Here is an 18,968-nt window from a genome sequence, read left to right as displayed (position 1 = left end):
GGACCACAAAGATTACACTCTTTCCATCTACCTATGCGTGATGTAGAAGCCAAGAAATTGTTTCCTAACTGTATGATTTCTTTTTTATTAAGGTATGATTGATATAAACTCTTATGAAGGTTTCACATGAAAAAACAATGTGCTTACTATTTTTATCTATATTATCAAGTCCCCACCCATACCCCATTGCATAATACCTCTCAATCCCCTTCTCCCACCCTCACCACCCGTCCTCCCACACCCCTCCCCTTTGGTAACCACTAATTCATTCTTGGAGTCTCTGAATCTGCTGCTATTTTGTTCCTTCAGTTTTCCTTCATTGTTATAATCCACAAATGAGGGAAATCATTTGGCATTTGTTTTTCTCCACCTGGCTTATTTCACTGAACATAATGTCCTCCAGCTCCATCCATGTTGTTGCAAATGATAGGATTTGTTTCCTTCTTATGGCCAAATAGTATTCCATTGTGTATATGTAAGACCTCTTTTTCATCCATTCATCTACTGATGGCACTTAGGTTGCTTCCATATCTTTGCTATTGTAAAAAAGTGCTGTGATAAACAGAGGGGTGCATATGTCTTTTTGAATCTGAGAAGTTGTATTCTTTGGGTAAATTCCAAGGAGTGGGATTCATGGGTCAAATGGTATTCCTATTTGCAGTTTTTTGAGCAACCTCCATATTGCTTTCCACAATGGTTGAACTAGCTTACCTTCCCACCAGCAGTGTAGGAGGGTTCCCCTTTCTCCACATCCTCACCAGCATTTGTTGTTCTTACTCTTTTTGATACTGGCCATCCTTACTGCTGTAAGGTGATATGTCATTGTGGTTTTAATTTGCATTTCCCTGATGATTAGTGATGTGGAGCATCTTTTCATGTGTCTGTTGGACATCTGAATTTCTTCTTTGGAGAACTGTTTCTTCATATCCTCTGCCCCTTTGTTAATTGGGTTATTTGCTTTTTGGGTGTTGAGGCATATGAGTTCTTTATATATTTTGGAGGTTAACCCTTGTCAGATATGTCATTTACAAATATATTCTCCCAAACTGTAGGATGCCTTTTTGTTCTGTTTATGGTGTCCTTTGCCATACAGAAACTTTTTAGTTTGACGTAGTCCCATGAGTTGATTTTTGCTTTTGTTTCCCTTGCTCGAAGAGATGCCTTCAGGAAGAAGTTGCTCATGCTTATATTCAGGAGATGTTTGCCTATGTTGTATTCTAAGACTTTTATGGTTTCATGACTTACATTCAAGTCTTTAATCCATTTCGAGTTTACTTTTGTGTATGGGGTTAAACAATAATCCAGTTTCATTCTCTTGCATGTAGATAACCAGTTTTGCCAACACCAGCTGCTGAAGAGGCTGTCATTTCCCCATTGTATGTCCATGGCTCCTTTATCATATATTAGTTGACCATATATGGCTGGGTTTATATCAGGGCTCTCTAGTCTGTTACATTGGTCGATGGGTCTGTTTTGTGCCATTACCAAATTGTCTTGACTATTGTGGCTTTGTAGTAGAGCTTGAAGTTGAGGAGCATAATTCACCCTGCTTTATTCTTCCTTCTCAGAATTGCTTTGGCTATTTGAGGTCTTTTGTGATTCCATATGAATTTTAGAATGATTTTCTCTAGTTCCTGGAAGAATGTTGTTGGTATTTTCATAGGAATTGCATTGAATCCACAGATTGCTTTAGGCAGAATGGCCATTTTGACAATATTAATTCTTTCTATCCATGAGCAAGGGATGTATTTCCTTTTATTGGTAAATCCTTTAATTTCTCTCATGAGTGTCTTGTAGTTTTCAGAGTATAAGTCTTTCACATCCTTGGTTAGGTTTATTCCTAGGTATTTTATTCTTTTTGATGCAACTGTGAATGGAATTGTTTTCCTGATTTCTCTTCCTGCTAGTTCATTGTTAGTGTATAGGAATGCTACAGATTTCTGCGTATTAATTTTGTATCCTGCAACTTTGCTGAATTCAGATATTAGATCTAGTAGTTTTAGAGTGGATTCTTTAGGGTTTTTTATGTACAATGTCATATCATCTGCCAACAGGGACAGTTTAACTTCTTCCTTGCCAGCCTGGATGCCTTTTATTTCTTTGTGTTGTCTGATTGCTGTGGCTAGGACTTTCAGTACTGTGTTGAATAGAAGTGGGGAGAGTGGGCATCCTTGTCTTGTTCCCCATCTTAAAGGAAAAGCTTTCAGCTTCTTGCCTTTAAGTATGATGTTGGCTGTGGGTTTGTCCTATATGGCCTTTATTATGCTGAGGTACCCATTCTCTATTCTCTATTGTTTTATTATGCTTGCCCTCTGTACCCATTTTGTTGAGAGTTTTTATCATGAATGGATGTTGAATTTTGTCAAATGCTTTTTCAGCATCTATGGAGATGATCATGTGGTTTTTGTCCTTCTTTTTGTTGATGTGGTGGATGATGCTGATGGATTTTCTAATGTTTTACCATCCTTGCAACCCTGGAATAAATCCTACTTGATTATGATGGATGATCTTTTTGAATTCAGTTTGGTAATATTTTGTAGAGTATTTTTGCATCTATGTTCATCAGTGATATTGGTCTGTAATTTTCTTTTTTTGTGGTGTCTTTGCCTGGTCTTGGTATTAGAGTGATGCTGGCCCCATAGAATTGAGTTTGGAAGTATTCCCTCTTTTCTACTCTTTGGAAAACTTTAAGGAGGATGGGTATTAGGTCTTCATTAAATGTTTGATAAAATTCAGCGGTGTAGCCATCTGGTCCAGGTATTTTGTTCTTAGGTAGTTTTTGATTACGAGTTCAATTTCATTGCTGGTAATTGGTCTGTTCAGATTTTCTGTTTCTTCCTTGGTCAGTCTTGGAAGGTTGTATTTTTCTAGAAAGTTATCCATTTCTTCTAGGTTATCCAGTTTGTTACCATATAATTTTTCATAGTATTTCTCTAATAATTCTTTGTATTTCTGTGGTATCTGTAGTGATTTTTCCTTTCTCATTTCTGATTCTGTTTATGTGTGAAGACTCTCTTTTTTCTTGATAAGTCTGGCTAGGAGTTTATCTATTTTGTTTATTTTTTTGAAGAACTAGCTCTTGCTTTCATTGATTCTTTCTATTGTTTTATTCTCCTGCTTTCTATTATTTTATTTCTACTCTAATCTTTATTATGTCCCTCCTTGGACTGATTTTGGGCCTCATTTGTTCTTCTTTATCTACTTTCATTAATTGTGAGTTTAGACTGCTTATATGGGATTGTTCTTCTTTCCTGACATAGGCCTGTATTGCAATATACTTTCCTCTTAGCATGGCCTTGGCTGCATCCCACAGATTTTGCGGTGTTGAATTATTGTTGTCATTTCTCTCCATATATTGCTTGATCTCTGTTTTTATTTGGTGATTGATCCATTAGTTATTTAGGAGCATGCTGTAAAGCTCCCATGCGTTTGTGGGATTTTTCATTTTCTTTGCATAATTTATTTCTAGTGTCATACCTTTGTGGTCTGAGAAATGACTTGGTCCAATTTCAATCTTTTTGAATTTACTGAGGCTCTTTTGTGGCCTAGTATATGATCTATTCTTGAAAATATTCCATGTGCACTTGAGAAGAATGTGTATCCTGCTGCTTTTGGGTGTAGAGTTCTGTAGATGTCTGTTAGGTCCATCTGTTCTATTGTGTTGTTCAGTGCCTCTGTGTCCTTACTTATTTTCTGTCTGGTTGATCTGTTCTTCAGAGTGAGTGGAGTGTTGAAGTCTCCTAGAATGAATGTACTGCATTCCATTTCCCCTTTTAATTCAGTTAGTACTTGTTTCACATTTGTAGTTGCTCCTGTTTTGAGAACATAGATATTTATAATGGTTATTCTGTGACTCTATGTCTTTTGATTGGTGCATTCAGTCCATTTACTTTTAGGGTGATTATCGACAGGTATGTACTTATTGCCATTGCAGACTTTAGATTCGTGGTTACCAAAGGTTCAAGGTTAGCCTCTTTATATCTTACTGCCTTACTTAGCTTGCTTATTGAGCTCTTATATATACTGTCTGGAGATTCGTGGTTACCAAAGGTTCAAGGTTGACTTCCTTACTATCTAAGAGTCTAACTTAACTTACTTAGTATGCTATTACAAACACAATCTAAAGGTTCTTTTCTTTGGCTCCTCCTTTTTCTTTCTCTCCCATTCTTTATATATTAGGTATCATACTCTGTACTCTTTGTCTATCCCTTGATTGACTTTGAGGATAGTTAATTAAATTTTGTATTTGCTTCGTAATTAGCTGTTCTACTTTCTTTACTGTGGTTTTATTACCTCTGGTGACAGCTATTAAACCTTAGGAACACTTCCATCTATAGCAGTCCCTCCAAAATACACTGTAGAGATGGTTTGTGGGAGGTAAATTCAGCTTTTGCTTATCTGGAAATTGTTTAATCCCTCCTTCAAATGTAAATGATAATCTTGCTGGATAAAGTAATCTTGTTTCCAGGCCCTTCTGCTTCATTGCATTAAATACATCATGCCACTCCCTTCTGGCCTGTAAGGTTTCTGCTGAGAAGTCTGATGATAGCCTGATGGGCTTTCCTTTGTATGTGATCTTATTTCTCTCTCTGGCTGCTTTTAGTAGTCTGTCCTTATCCTTGATCTTTGCCGTTTTAATTACTGCATGTCTTGGTGTTGTCTTTTTTGGGTCCCTTGTTTTGGGAGATCTGTGTACCCCTATGGCCTGACAGACTATCTCCTCCCACAGTTTGGGGAAGTTTTCAGCAATTAGCTCCTCAAAGACACTTTCTATCCCTTTTTCTCTCTCTTCTTCTTCTGGTACCCCTATAATGCAAATATTGTTCCGTTTGGATTGGTCACACAGTTTTCTCAATATTCTTTCATTCTTAGAGATCCTTTTTTCTCTCTGTGCCTCAGCCTCTTTGTATTCCTCTTCTCTAGTTTCTATTTCATTTATCGTCTCCTCCACTGTATCTAATCTGCTTTTAATACCCTCCATTGTGCTCTTCGATGATTGGATCTCCGACCGGAATTCATTCCTGAGTTCTTGAATATCTTTCCGTACCTCCATGAGCATGTTAATGATTTTTATTTTGAACTCCCTTTCAGGAAGAGTCATGCAGTCCATGTCATCTTTTTCAGGAGTTATATTAATTTTACTCTGAACCAGGTTTCTTTGGCTTTTTGTTTTGTATATGGTGCCCTCTAGTGCCAAGAAGCTGTAATTTGGAACTCCTCAGCCCCTGGAGCAATGTTAGGGGTCGCAGGTGAGCAGTGTTGGTGCCTGGAGTGAGGAAAGAGCTGTTTCCTGCTTCCCGGCTGCTGTGCCTGTCTCCACGGCCTGAACCAGTGGGCCGAGCACACAGGTATAAGCTTTTGTCCCAGAGCAGCTGGATATGGATCCCTGCTTTCCACAAGCAGCTGGAATCTCCGTCTCTCCAGGAATTCTGCCCATCTTAGCATTCCAACCCCATAATCCTGAGAGTATCATAAAAGCAGCATGAAATGTAGGTTTGTGCTCCCAGAGCAGATCTCCAGAGTTAGGTATTCAGCAGTCTCAGGCCTCCACTCCCTCCCCGCTCAGTTTCTCTTCCTCCCACCTGTGAGCTGGGGTGGAGGAAGGGCTTCAGTTCCGCCGGGCCACAGCTTTGCTACATTACCATGTTCTGTGAGGTTTGTTCTTTTCTCCAGGTGTATGCAGTCTGGTGTAGTCCTCTTTCCTGTTGCTCTTTCAGGATTAGTTGTATTAATTATATTTTCGTATTATATGCGGATTTAGGAGGAAACCTCTGTCTCACCTCTCACACCGCCATCTTTTTCCGCAAGCATAAGAATTTTACAATCAAAAAAAGTAAACAGTTAATTCAGGAACATTCTGGAATTCCCAAAATTTGAGTCCACTGCTTTATTACCACTTTTAGATGATGAAGTGCTAAGTAAACTAATTTAACTTATAAGTATTTTGAATGCTGAGATTCAAAATCAGCAGAAGCTTACTCATTTTTGAACATTTTGTGTTTACCTTGTTAGTATTTCAGTTAATATTGTTAAAAAGAGAAAACAGGCCCAAAATGGAGTCACCTGGAGTAAGCCCATGTCATAGAACCAAGAATTGATACCTAACTTATAGTTTTGACCTTTCCCAGAAGCAGAATCCTAAACCAGTCACTCTGGAATTACCTGGTCAGCACTAGTGAGGTGACCTGCCTGATGGACCCCTGGTTGTACCCCAAAGGAAGGTGACCTTGCCACAAACAATCTACTTTTTACTGGTATAATCTCCTTGTTCTGATTCCTTCTGCCTATAAAAGCTTTCATTTTGTACAGCTCCCTAGAGCTACTTTCTGGTAGAAGGGATGCTGCTCGATGACTCATGAATCACTGAATAAAGCCAGTACCATCTTCATAATTTACTCAGTTGAATACTGTTGTTTACAATATACAAACCTACTTTTTATTAAACCTTACTAGGTGCCAGGAATTGGTCTAAGTCTTTTCATATATAATTTCATTTAACCCTCAAACAAACTCAGAAAGCAGATGTTCAATTATCCTCATTTTTCAGATAAGGAAACTGAAGCCCTGAGAAATCTGAAATGTGTATCTGTCACATGGCTGCAGAAGAGCAAAACGAGATTGGAACAAAGCTTGTTTTGCCCAGAGGCCCATTTCCTACCTGGGAAATGGCGTCTATTAAAAAACCTATAGTTAATACTGTACCTCATGGTGCAAGACTGAATACTTTCTCCCTAAGACTGAGAACAAAGCTAAGCAAACATAGTTGAAAGCCTACAGTAAGGATACAATACAATAAAGCAAGAACAAAAAATGCCTACAAAAAGAAATACCAATTCTCTCTATTCACAGGTAATGGGATTGTCTATGCAGGAAATGTTAAGGAATCTACAGAAAAAGACACCAGGCATTTCCTTAAGGAACTGTAGCCTGGGGATCCCACCTGCATACAGTTCCAGTTAACAGCATGCCATGATTATGTCTACCATGCACCCACTGTTCCCTGCCCCCATTTTTTGGAAGATGCTAGGGAGTAGCTCTTTCTTTTCCATAACCATCAACTATCTTCAGTTGTTTCAGACTATGATTTCCTTTTATTCTTCTCTGGATTACTATTCAGACCGCTAGTTTATCCTCAACTATCTTCCCTTCCTCATTCCCAAGGAAAGGGTTTTTATTGTTAGCACCTACAGCAAAGAAAATAGGTAAAGTTTATTCTACATCCTTCCCTCTTTCAGTTAGATCCCCTAGGGAAAACCAAGAGTTCCAAAGTTGTACTAATGATTCCTTGGCTATTAAGCTGAGTCCTTGGGATTTAAGGGGAACCAGGAAATCATGTTATCTTTACCCTCTGATCACAAGGTACCCTCAGGTGAGGAGCAGACCTTGGTTGACACAGAGGATGCACCAGGGATGAAGAGCTCCTGCTGAGAAGGGTGGTGGTGAGTGACGGCCCTGGGGTGGAAGAAGAGCAGGAGGTCCCAGCAGCCCCGGTGAGCAACAAAGGATTCAGGACTGGGAAAGCTTGTACTCTCACAGGCCCAGCTCTACCAGGAGGCTGGGGCACCCTAAGCTCTATAGTAAATATAAAAACCTACGGGGAACATTCTTCCAAGTAGGGCTTTCTTCTGGGGGAAGGTGGAGAGCATACAGAGATTAGATGTGGCTACTGTTAATAAAGGCAACTTTGAAGTATATGAATGTGAATTGGTAAATAATGCCAACAGTGTGAAGGTCTGGTGAATCACTTCCAGTGCCATTACATGGGAGAAACTGCATCTTGTCCCACAAGTAACCCACCATCTGTCAAGAACATGGGTGATGACTTTTCAAAAGACTCCTTTCTCATGTGGGGTGGAGGGGGTTCATTAGCTTTCCCACTTACTTCCTGGTTACAGGGACAATTAACAAGAGACACCAGGTTCCTTTTTGCCAGTTTTTTTTCCCCCAAAATCATTGTTTTTGGTCCTTGGAGCTAAAATATCTGTCACCAAATCTTTAAAGAAACACAAATGAGGAGGAGGTGGAGTAACACAGAAGCAGTGATTACAACTGTCTCCGCAGGTTGGACCAGACAGATGCTGGGGCCAATGTTTATGGAAATCCCTATGTACACTTATTAACTACTTCAAGCAGTTGTGTTAGCTGACTTCCCAGGGTTAAATATCCTAGAACTCTGCCAAAACAGTTCATTTCACTGAAGGCCTGAATGTTACAAGATGCATATACCATGGCTGCTGTCTCAAAATAAACTGTAAGAAATGTGCATTATATTAAGAAATATATTGATCTCTATTATTTAAAAGAGTTACCCTGTTATGCTTAATATATTGTGATGGTATTTGCTATCCCATTTTATTATACAAGTTCCACTAAAACACCAGTACCATTCTTCCTAGTTGTTTTAAGTCTCCTGAACGTCATATGAGCACTAAAGACTAAAGATTTCATGTTAGAGAACAAACAAAAGGTACAAAAGTGAGATTTCTTAGCTTGAAAACATCAAGCATGATGCTCTTTGAAGTTAAATTCTTACTATCTCATTTACTTTATCATAGTTACACACGAAAGCAAACACTCACCAACCAAGACAACAAGTCTGTATTTCTCGTTGGTTTGCCGCCGATAGGGTGTCACTTCCTCATATGTGGGTACGTCTGCAGTATCATACTGCTCACTCTTCTTGCATTCATACATGGATTTATTTGTTTTCTTATCTTTTCTACTAAGACGGAAACTTCTTCTAAAACCAGCTGAAAACACAAACAATGTATTTTTTAGTAATAGGAACAAAAAAAAGTGATCTCCAAACAACAAGGAACAAAAAAAAGTGATCTCCAAACAACAAAAAATTTTTCGAAATCCTCAAAGTTGTGTTGGATTTTATTCAGTATATTGTTACAGTGCACTATTAATAAGGAGAAAAAAATAGATGCTACACAACTTCATTAAAACAATTTATAAGAGAATCATGTTTTTGTAGGTAATGATACACTTTTTAAACTCTAAATCACAGAGTTCTCTTCAGAAATCAGTAAGTAAATTAACTGTAATGGCTATAATAAGACAATTATAATTTGTCAGACTGATGATCATGTTTGATAAGAAGAAAAGCACTGTAGAAACACTTTCAATATAAATGATGAATTCTCTCACTCACAAATACTAGAATATTTTATATTAGAGTCTAAGCATAGCCTGACACCACACCTGTGGCACAGACAGCATCTACTGCTAGATAAAAAGAAAACTAAGGTAGACAAAGCACAGTGGCATACCCAGATCTGGCTGAGAACCAGCCTGTCACTAAGGGTGAGTCACTGCACTGCTGTGCGACTCCAGGGGGTTTAGTCAAGGTCCAACCCCCAGGTTGTTTTTCTCCTTGCAAAGTCTGTGCTTTTACAACTTAAAGCCTACTGAAATTTTGAAATAGGTTTCATGGTATCAATTGTGTACTCTTAATAATAGGTCATAGGATCTTTTACTAAAATATTTTTTCAAATACTTTAATAAAATCTCATGTCTGCTTAAAGAGCCCTCTCCGGCTCACAGCTGTCATTTCACATGTAGGTTTAAAAGACTTAGGCAAAAAGTGCCTTTTCTCAGTCAACTCCTATTCTGTTCCACTGGCTTTTCATGTTGTTGCACCACTTCACTTTTATTTCCTTTCAAGAATAGTGATGTTCATCATACACACCAGTGAAGAGTTCACTAGGATTTGCAATCAACAACTTTCCTGTCTGTATACTCTCAAAATCCAGGTTTTAAGGGAGAGAAAACAATCTGCTCATTATATGTATAATGGGCTCCCTAGTACACAACAAAATGCAAGTACCTTTTATAAAAACTTAATTCCTTTAAGAAGAATATTGATTAAATTTGGTAAGTAGAAAAAATATTTTAATGGGTATTTTATAATAAAATGCAAGACTGTAATCACTGATCTGTATGAATTTTAGGGAACATAATGGAAAAGATTACCACTGGATTTAAGAAATGAATAATAGTAAAATCAAGGCACTATTAAAAAATAATTATCAATGACTCTGCAGTTAAATCACTCACCTCATGAATTCATAGTTTAATAAAAATCAACTGAGATATTAAGAAGGGAGTGATGAATGGAGTAATCTATGTCTGTGGCTCACCAAGAGTCATTCTGATTGCAGAGGAGACACTCCGGTTATCGGAGGTAAAAGATTTTACAAAGGATTTGCTATGACAAAACTGAAGGAACAAAATGGCAGCAGACTCAGAGACTCCAAGAAGGGACTAGTGGTTACCAAAGGGGAGGGGTGTGGGAGGGCGGGTAGGCAGGGAGGGAGAAGGGGATTGAGGGGCATTATATTTAGTACACACGGTGTGGGGGATCATGGGGAAAACAGTGTAGCACAGAGAAGGCAAATAGCGAATCTGTGGCAACTTGCTGCACTGATGGACAGTGACTGCATTGAGAGGTATGGGTGGGGACTTGTTAATATGGGTAAATGTTGTAACCACATTGTTTTTTCATGTGAAACCTTCGTAAGAGTGTATATCAATAATACCTTAATAAATAAATAAAAAAGGATTTGCTATGAGGTCAAGATAATTGCTCAAAAGCTTTCTTACCAAAGCTAAAGGGTAAAGAGGAAAAAGTGAACAAGTCAAATGACAAAACCCATTGATAACTTACAAATTAAGATGAGATTCCAGGGAAGCAAAAGGAGAGATGGGGGAACTTAGAATGAAGAAAAGATGTGTGAAATCTAAAGTCACACATGCAGGCAGAATTGAAATTTTCATGTGAAGGTTCAGAGGAAAAGTTATTTTTTGTTTCTCTTGTTTTCTAGGTTATTGGGAGACCATGGGAACCCAGAAAATGGAAGTATCCCTTATACCACAGCATTCTCACACCACCACTGCGCAAGTACCGGAATTTCTTACAACCACTCCCGATGCTTTAAACACAGCGATTAGCAGGCAGGTGTCTTCCTTGTTTGCAGGAACTAGTAATGCCATCCCAGCCCCACCTGGCCCCGACTGGCATCCAGAGTAAGATTGCTCTGGTTTAGCACATTTTCTATGCTGGGATTTCTGAGTGTTCGAGTTCAAGCCCCTAGTTCCAGTCTCATGGCTTCTGGTTTCAAGGCAATCGTAGGATGAAAGGCGGAACTAGAAATTCCTTCAGTTGTCCCTTGTATGGAGGGAGGTTTTTCCTCAAGTCTCTACACACTTGGGCACAGGCCTGGATCTGATGAGGACATACTGCCCCGTGCAAAGCAAATGAAGTCCAGAAGAGAAAACCTGAAAAACTTACGATTAGTGAATCCTAGCTAAACCTGGAATGTCAGTGAAAGAAAGCGTTAGCACAAGTTTTTCCTTCCATCATAAACAACGAAAAGACCGTAGGGAAAAGAGAGACGGTGAACCTACGGGCCTTCGAAGGCCGGGACCCGGGGTCCACAGGACGGCTTGTGATGCGCTTGACACACAAGGTGCTTGAAAAATCTTCAGCAATTCTGAAGGGAACAAAAACCCTACTTATGCGCTGTCTTACTGTCTCAGTATGAATGTCAACAAAGCAGGACACAGTGAATATTTTCACAAAAGAAAACTGAGTGTGGCCACCAAGTGGGAACGCTGCACAGAGGGAGGCGCAGGGCTGGAGGGCGGCGGCCCGGACCCGGCACGCGCCCACCTCCCCCCAGCCGCCCAGCGCTGCCGCTCAGCGGGATCCCCAGCCCAGAGGCCCCCTGGCAGGACCCAGTATGCGCATCTACAAGACAAAGGGGAAGGGCGGTCGGTGCCACGCAGCCCGGAGGGGGCAGTAGCAGCTCCAGGGTTAAAAAGGCAAAGCCCAGAGGTGGCCAGGTCTGGGGTAGGACCTCGGTTCTGCCACTGACTGACAAGACCAGCTGTGGGACCGGTCTTCCTTCAAAATGAGGGTAATACCTGACAAGGATGTTAAGGATGAAATAATTCCTGTAATGCATCTGGCCCAGTACTGGCACGTAGTCAATACCTGTAGCTATGAACTATAGATTAATACTTGATTATGTCTCCAACTAACTGCAAATACCATGTAGGCAGGCACATTACCCCTCCTGTGTTCCCACACCCCACAGTCCAGCAAGCAAGGGGAAAATAAATCAAGGAGCTTATTAAAAATTTTTTAATTGGCTGATGTTATAAAAAGAGACATAATATTAAAATTAAAGCCAGATTTTAATATGTCAAACATTAAAAATACCCCATAAAAGTAGTAGGACATTTTAAAGAAACACAACAGAAAGATTTAGTAGTGGTTAACTACCCTTTCATTTTTTCAAGATCCTCTTTCTAGGGACGCGAGTTGTTTTGGGCACTAAATTTAAATTTAAAGAGCATCCTTCCCTCTTATTTTCCTATCATGATCCTTTACTCCACTGATCCATACCTGCCTATGTATGTTTCATATCCTGCGCAGGGAGTCAGAGGGGATAGTGCGTTCAAGGCTCTACAGAGGCTGTAATTTTCAAATTTCAGTAACAGGCTGAGTGATGTGTCAGTATACTTGGTGAAGTCTAAGCTTAAAGAAGAACGAACTCTACATCAGGAAAAGGAATTAATAATTTCTTGCCTTCAGATCTGATGTGGTTCTGCCATTAAAAGGGAGATTTTTTAAAACGTGCGAACTGAAAGCAGAGGGTTGTTTCAGGTAAATGTGAATAAATAACCTAGAACCTATTTAATTTCAGTTCATTTTCAGTGCACAAGTCTTAGCAAGCACTGGCTTTAAAAAAGCAGGAAAAAAACCAGAAACAAGGACTTGGAGTAAAGGAACAGTTTATGCAAAATGTATTTTTCCTTATAATTTCACATTTTTGTCATTTTATAATTGGCTCCACATTTTTACAGACAGGCTTTTTCCAGGGAGCTTACCCACAGCTGCTTGAGATTTGTTTTTTTTCAAGGAATTTACTTTGTTACAGTAGGAAAGTGACTTAAAGTAAGACTACAGCTGTGGCTCAGACCCCTAATCACAAGGAGCCACTCTTAATTTGCTATTTTCCAGTATAAATAATTTATGATAACTTGTTAACTTATCATTTTAAACAATTGTGTGGCTTCATTTCAAGTAAACTGATTTTTTACCAGAAAAGGTGACAGTTAAGTTGCTTGTTATTTGCTCTTCCTTTCAGTAAGGCTGCGATGACCATCCCGTGCCTTCCCTTTACTCCAGGTCACTGAGGATTCCACTGGGACAGATTAATAGAAGCAAGATCCTGTCCAAGTGCAGACCAGTTAATAACAATGTATATTTCCAACACTAGTAGGTATACAACTGCCGTATTACCATTTCCTCATAACAGGACTTCTGATCACTTTAAAATCTTTACTGATCTGACAAGTGAAAAATTGTTTATTATTTCATTTTAATTGTTAGGAGTTGAACGTTTTTCGTGTTTATTACTCACTTTCATTTCTTATTTCTTCTGTAAATTGTTGGTTAATACATTTCAATCACTTTGATTAGGGTGTTCACAAATACATGTATCTTTTAAGGTCACAGCCTTTGGCTCTATTTGTTGCAAAGATTTTTTAGGATTTTTTATTTTCCTTTTTGAAGAAATTAAAAATATTTATGCATTTGAATCTGTGAATTTCTTTCTCATGTGATTTATTCCACTGTTTTTATGACATTTCCTATCCTTAGGTCTGATAAATATTCATCTGCATTTTCTTAAGTTTAAAAAAATGGGTTACATGGGTTTACACTTAATTTTTTTTAATCCCATCTGGAATTACTCAGCTGAAACTATGAGATCAAATTTGTAATGTGAGGCTGTAACTTTATATTTTTCTAAGCAATTAACCAATGGCCCCAGAAATACTGAACCAATCCTTTTCCCACTTGACATTAGTACATACTTTGATAGTACCAAATGTTTTATTACTATGTCGTGACAAAAACGTGACTCTTGGTCTGAATTTAGGCAATTCTTTTATTAGTATTATCAATACCAAAGCAATAGAAGCGGTGGCAGTTGGTAAGTTTTGAGAACTAACCAGATGACTGACACCACTTGAAGCCTTTATGTGGATTACTTCATTTGGAGGCAGGTAGAACAATCCACAGGCTTAAATAGCTCTACTTCTAGTACAATTAAAAAAAAAAGTTGGTCAAAGCTTTGGTTCTAATATTAAAATGATGAAAGTAAGTGAAGAAGAAAGTTTGAGATGTTAACTCTATATACATAGATGTATAACAGAAAAAATGATGGGCCTTCTGCTACTTTATGGAACAACAGGGAAAAAAATTATCAAAGAGGAGCAGTAGTTTTGTTCAGGGATTAAAAACTATAAACTCTTTTAGACTTTAAGAATTAATTATTTTTATACTCCTCTGTGTTCAAGATGATGTATAAAATCAAAGATATACAAAACAGTGTCACTGCCTTCAGAGAGCTCTTGATCTACCAGAGGACACAGAAATTATTCTCATCACAACATAGGCTCAGGACTAGAAACTAGTATTTTTAGCAAGTACTCTAATCTGCCTGATTTGACTTTTTGACATTTCTCTTAAGTAAAAAAATTAACCTCAAACAGCTGTGATTTGGTCATTTACAAAGCTCCGTCATTACATTTTATGTACAGAACATCACTCATCAAAAGAGCATTAAATTGAATGCTTACATATATAATCATTCATTATAAAACTAAGCTTCACATTGTAGATAAGTATTATACTTATCAGCCCTATAATTTCAAATGTTAAGTGATATTTTTAACAGTAAGAAAAATTCTGAAGCATCCGAAATATACAGAGGTTTGGCAATCACTAATTATGAAATGCCTTTTCATAGAAATGAGGTTGAAACCATTAAAATTGTAATTGTAAAACTATACAGCATCATAGAAATGCATTTGATACAATAATAAATGGAAAAATACCTAAACAGAAAACAATAGTCATATTTACAATGAGTTTTACTTTTCTGCCAATATAAAAATTGGTATGGATACAGAAATATAGAAAATAATGTATAAAAACAGACAATGATTGTGTAAGGAAGAGAGGGATGTGGGCAATTATTTTGTTCTCCTTTTCACACTTTCCATAATGTTATGTGATTTTATGATTTGAAAAACCCCTCAGAAACACAGAGTTCATAATATATGAACAACAAATAAATGAAATCCAGTATTGGCAGATGTATTTGTATGGTTATATAACACAAAATACATTTTGACTATGTTTCAAAGACAGGTTCTAGTCTGTATTTTGAAATGATTCTGGTAATAGACAAGTTTTTATATTCCCAATAGTCACAAATATCCATTAAAATATTACAAAAGTAATGAAAGTAAAAACACAATGGAAGTCAATTTTTTTAGAAGTGTGAATACAGTATAAGAATTAAAAATCAAAGGTCAAGGAAGAGAACTAGAGACCCAGCAGTCTAACCTAAATAAACATGGTAAGAGAAAAGCAGTCAGGGTTTTGAAGACTATGACCAAACTAATGAAACTGACGTGGAATCTTTTTAAAAATTGCAAATCATTACCACAATCTTGCTCCCATAATTAACTTCAGTGCAAATTTATAACATAAATATTTATAATTTAATGATATTGCTTCTTAATAAATTTTTGACATTTGGGACGGTGTTTTATTAAAAATACACGATCATTTTACAAACAAAAATGCCCATTAACATGAAAGGCTGTGCACACAGCCAAGGTCACCTCCACCCCACCAGCCTCAGAGACTGCTTGTGGCAAGTGGAACCCACCTTTCTGTTAACTCAAAGAAAATAAATACTATTATGTTACCACCTGCAATTTTCTAGTGGGACAGTTTCACTTTTTGGTTACACTTCTTTTATGTGACCAATCTGTTCTAATGACATCAGATATTCCCAAAGTTATTATAATAAACTCTTAATATGCTTACATTTTATAGATGTTTGTAGAATGGGAAAAGATGAATCTGAATCTCAGGCTCAAAGATGAGATCTCTGAAATTCCTAATTTTTAAAAAAAATACACTTATTTGATACAAAGACAAGAAAACTGCCTACTTTCTTTAAAAATAAACATGTTAATTATTTTTTCTTTTAAAAATACCAAAATGTGGATTTTTTTAATTGGGGAGAAATGCCAAAAACTGCATGAAAATTATTTTTTGCATCTTAAAAATACTGGGTTGATTTGACCAACTGAATATTTATTTAACTAGTTCAGTATGTACCTTAATTACAAGGAAGAGGAAATTTTAATGTAAATGAAGTTTACAAGAAGATTTAAAGAACCCCATGTAGACATTAATAAAAAGTAAAGCAGCTGGAAATTATTATATAATGTTAGGCTCCTAACAAAATACTGAAAATTTCCATTAAAATAAACATTTTAATACCAATGTTATTAGAATGCTATAAATCATAACATATAAAAACTATATAGTAATATGATCCTAAGACAAAATTATTTGTTGAAATGATGCTCTCAGAGTATACCAATCATAAAATTATCCCAAAGACAATGGAAGAAATTAAGAACACCTTAAAGTAACAAGTAAAAATCTTGAAAGGAGGTTTAAATAGAAAAGAAATGCCAATAACAAAACTATAAAAAAGTTACTGACATCTGAAGAAGCTGAGTTGGCAGCTTCTATGTTCACGTTATGAAACAGTGTCAAAAAAGAAAATCACCAAAGACACATGAACACTATCATGGATTATGCTAACCAACCATATATATGCTAATTTTGTGCGTAAAGGGGAAAAAGGCTCTGGAACAAACTAATAGAAAATTCATCTCTGGAATGTTACAGGTTCAAAGTTGCTGTCAGTAAACTTCAAGAAATGTTCAAATGCCATAGCACCCTTGAATCTTTCATCCCAAGCTAAAAGTAAAAATAGAAACTCAAAGTACCTAATGAAATCATGGTAGTAATGCAAGATATCAACTTGCAATTTCCAAGAAAAAAACTACTTAGGTCTTAAAAAGTTTTCCTGATACTACTGACTATCTATTTTTAAAGCCCAGCACAGCATTACCATAAAAAGAGAAACCGTCTGAAAATTTGATTTTCTGCCAGAGCAATAAAGAAATGAATTCTTACACTTTCAAAATTATGAGAACATACAGCATGTACACATAAAATTGAATATAAAAATACAGTTCTGAAAAAAAAGGGGGAAATTGGATTTTAAATTTTAGTGTATTTTTTTAAGTTGAGTCTGTGCAACCTAAAATTCTTCAAGCAGGAATGGTTTCTTTCTGTCAGAGAAAATATTTCCAAGTGGTATTCCAGACATGTTGAGATTATGCAGAGTTTTTTCTTGTTCAGGAAATAACCTGTACCACTTTGAAAGAATGCATCTAAGTGTTCTCTTTGTATAAATTTTATTTTTTGGAAAAGTATTAAGACAGTATATTTAGACATTGCTGTACTTATCTACATAACATTCTTCAATAAAATGACTGAACAATGAGGCAAATGGGAATTTTTACTAGATTTATAAAATAGGCAATATAACTTGTTGAAGGCCAATGGCGTTTAGGCACAAGAGAAATAAGAGACTAGGAACAAACACACAGAAGTAGAGATGGATAACTAATAGTATTTAAAAGGACAGCAGCTGGACATTTTTGTTCTGATTGAACTTTATGGTAAATACTTCACTTAAATAGAAAGAACAGTCTTAACTTACATTAGTCCCAAAAGTGATCTTGTTTTAAAAGAATGCATCAAGTACTCCAGCAAGGGCAGAAGTGGAGGAAAACTGATGATTTTTCAGGAATTATGTTTGAAGACAGATGAATGATAAGCACTGCTTTGTGAACTGATTATAACAAGATTATAATTCCATAATTAATTAACCAGAGGAAAAATATTCTGTAATTCTTACCAATGTTAAAAAAAATACCATTTAAATGGACTATATTGCTTGGATATAAACATGAGCAACTTTTTTCTGAATGCATCTCCTCAGGCAAGGGAAACAAAAGCAAAAATGAACACGTGGAACTCCATCAAGTTAAAAAGCTCTGTACAGCAAAGGACACCATCAATAGAACAAAAAGGCATCCTACAGTATAGGACAATATATTCTTAAATGACATATCCGACAATGGCTTAACATCCAAAATATATAAAGAACTCACACACCTCAACAACCAAAAAGCAAATAACCTGATTAAAAAATGGGCGGAGGATATGAACAGACACTTCTCCAAAGAAGAAATTCAGATGGCCAACAGGCACATGAAAAGATGCTCCACATCACTAATTATCATGGAAATGCAAATTAAAACCACAATGAGATATCACCTCACACCAGTTATGATGGCCAACATCTAAAAGACTAGTAACAACAAATGCTGGCGAGGATGCAGAGAAAGGGGAACCCTCCTACACTGCTGGTGGGAATGTAAACAAGTTTAACCATCTTGTTGAAAGCAGTATGGAGGTTCCTCAAAAAACTAAAAATAGAAATACCATTTGACCAGGGAATTCCACTCCTAGGAATTTACCTAAAGAATACAACTTCTCAGATTCAAAAGGACATATGCACCCCTAAGTTTATTGCAGCACTATTTACAATAGTCAAGATATGGAAGCAACCTAAGTTTCCATCAGTAGATGAATTGATAAAGAAGATGTGGTACATAGATACAATGAAATACTATTCAGCCATAAGAAACAAATTCTACCATTTGCAACAACATGGATGGAGCTGGTGGATATTATGCTCAGTGAAATAAGCCAGGCGGATAAAGACAAATACCAAATGATTTCCCTCATTTGTGGAGTATAACAACAAAGCAAAACTGAAAGATCAAAACAGCAGCAGACTCACAGACTCCAACAAGGGACTAGCAGTTACCAAAGGGGAGGGGTGGAGGAGGGTGGGTGGGGAGGCAGAGAGAAGGGAATTGAGGGGTATTACGATTAGTATACATGGTGTGGGGGGGTCATGGGGAAGACAGTGTAGCAC

General features: G+C 37.1%; 1 protein-coding gene across 8 annotated transcripts in view; it reads right to left on the bottom strand.

Moving 5' to 3' along the window:
- Nucleotides 1-18,968, bottom strand: part of MPP7 (MAGUK p55 scaffold protein 7) — a 258,386-nt gene that overhangs the window by 20,529 nt on the left and 218,889 nt on the right. For all 8 annotated transcript variants that reach the window (XM_073229018.1, XM_073229021.1, XM_073229024.1 and 5 more), the window contains one exon: nucleotides 8,580-8,750. In XM_073229018.1, coding sequence (XP_073085119.1) covers nucleotides 8,580-8,750 — 171 coding nt within the window. The remainder of the gene's footprint in view (nucleotides 1-8,579; nucleotides 8,751-18,968) is intronic.

This window comes from Manis javanica, chromosome 2, assembly GCF_040802235.1.
Source record: "Manis javanica isolate MJ-LG chromosome 2, MJ_LKY, whole genome shotgun sequence".
NCBI lineage: Eukaryota > Metazoa > Chordata > Mammalia > Pholidota > Manidae > Manis > Manis javanica.
The sequence above is the reverse complement of the archived record's forward strand: the minus strand, read 5'-3'. Positions and strand labels throughout refer to the sequence as shown.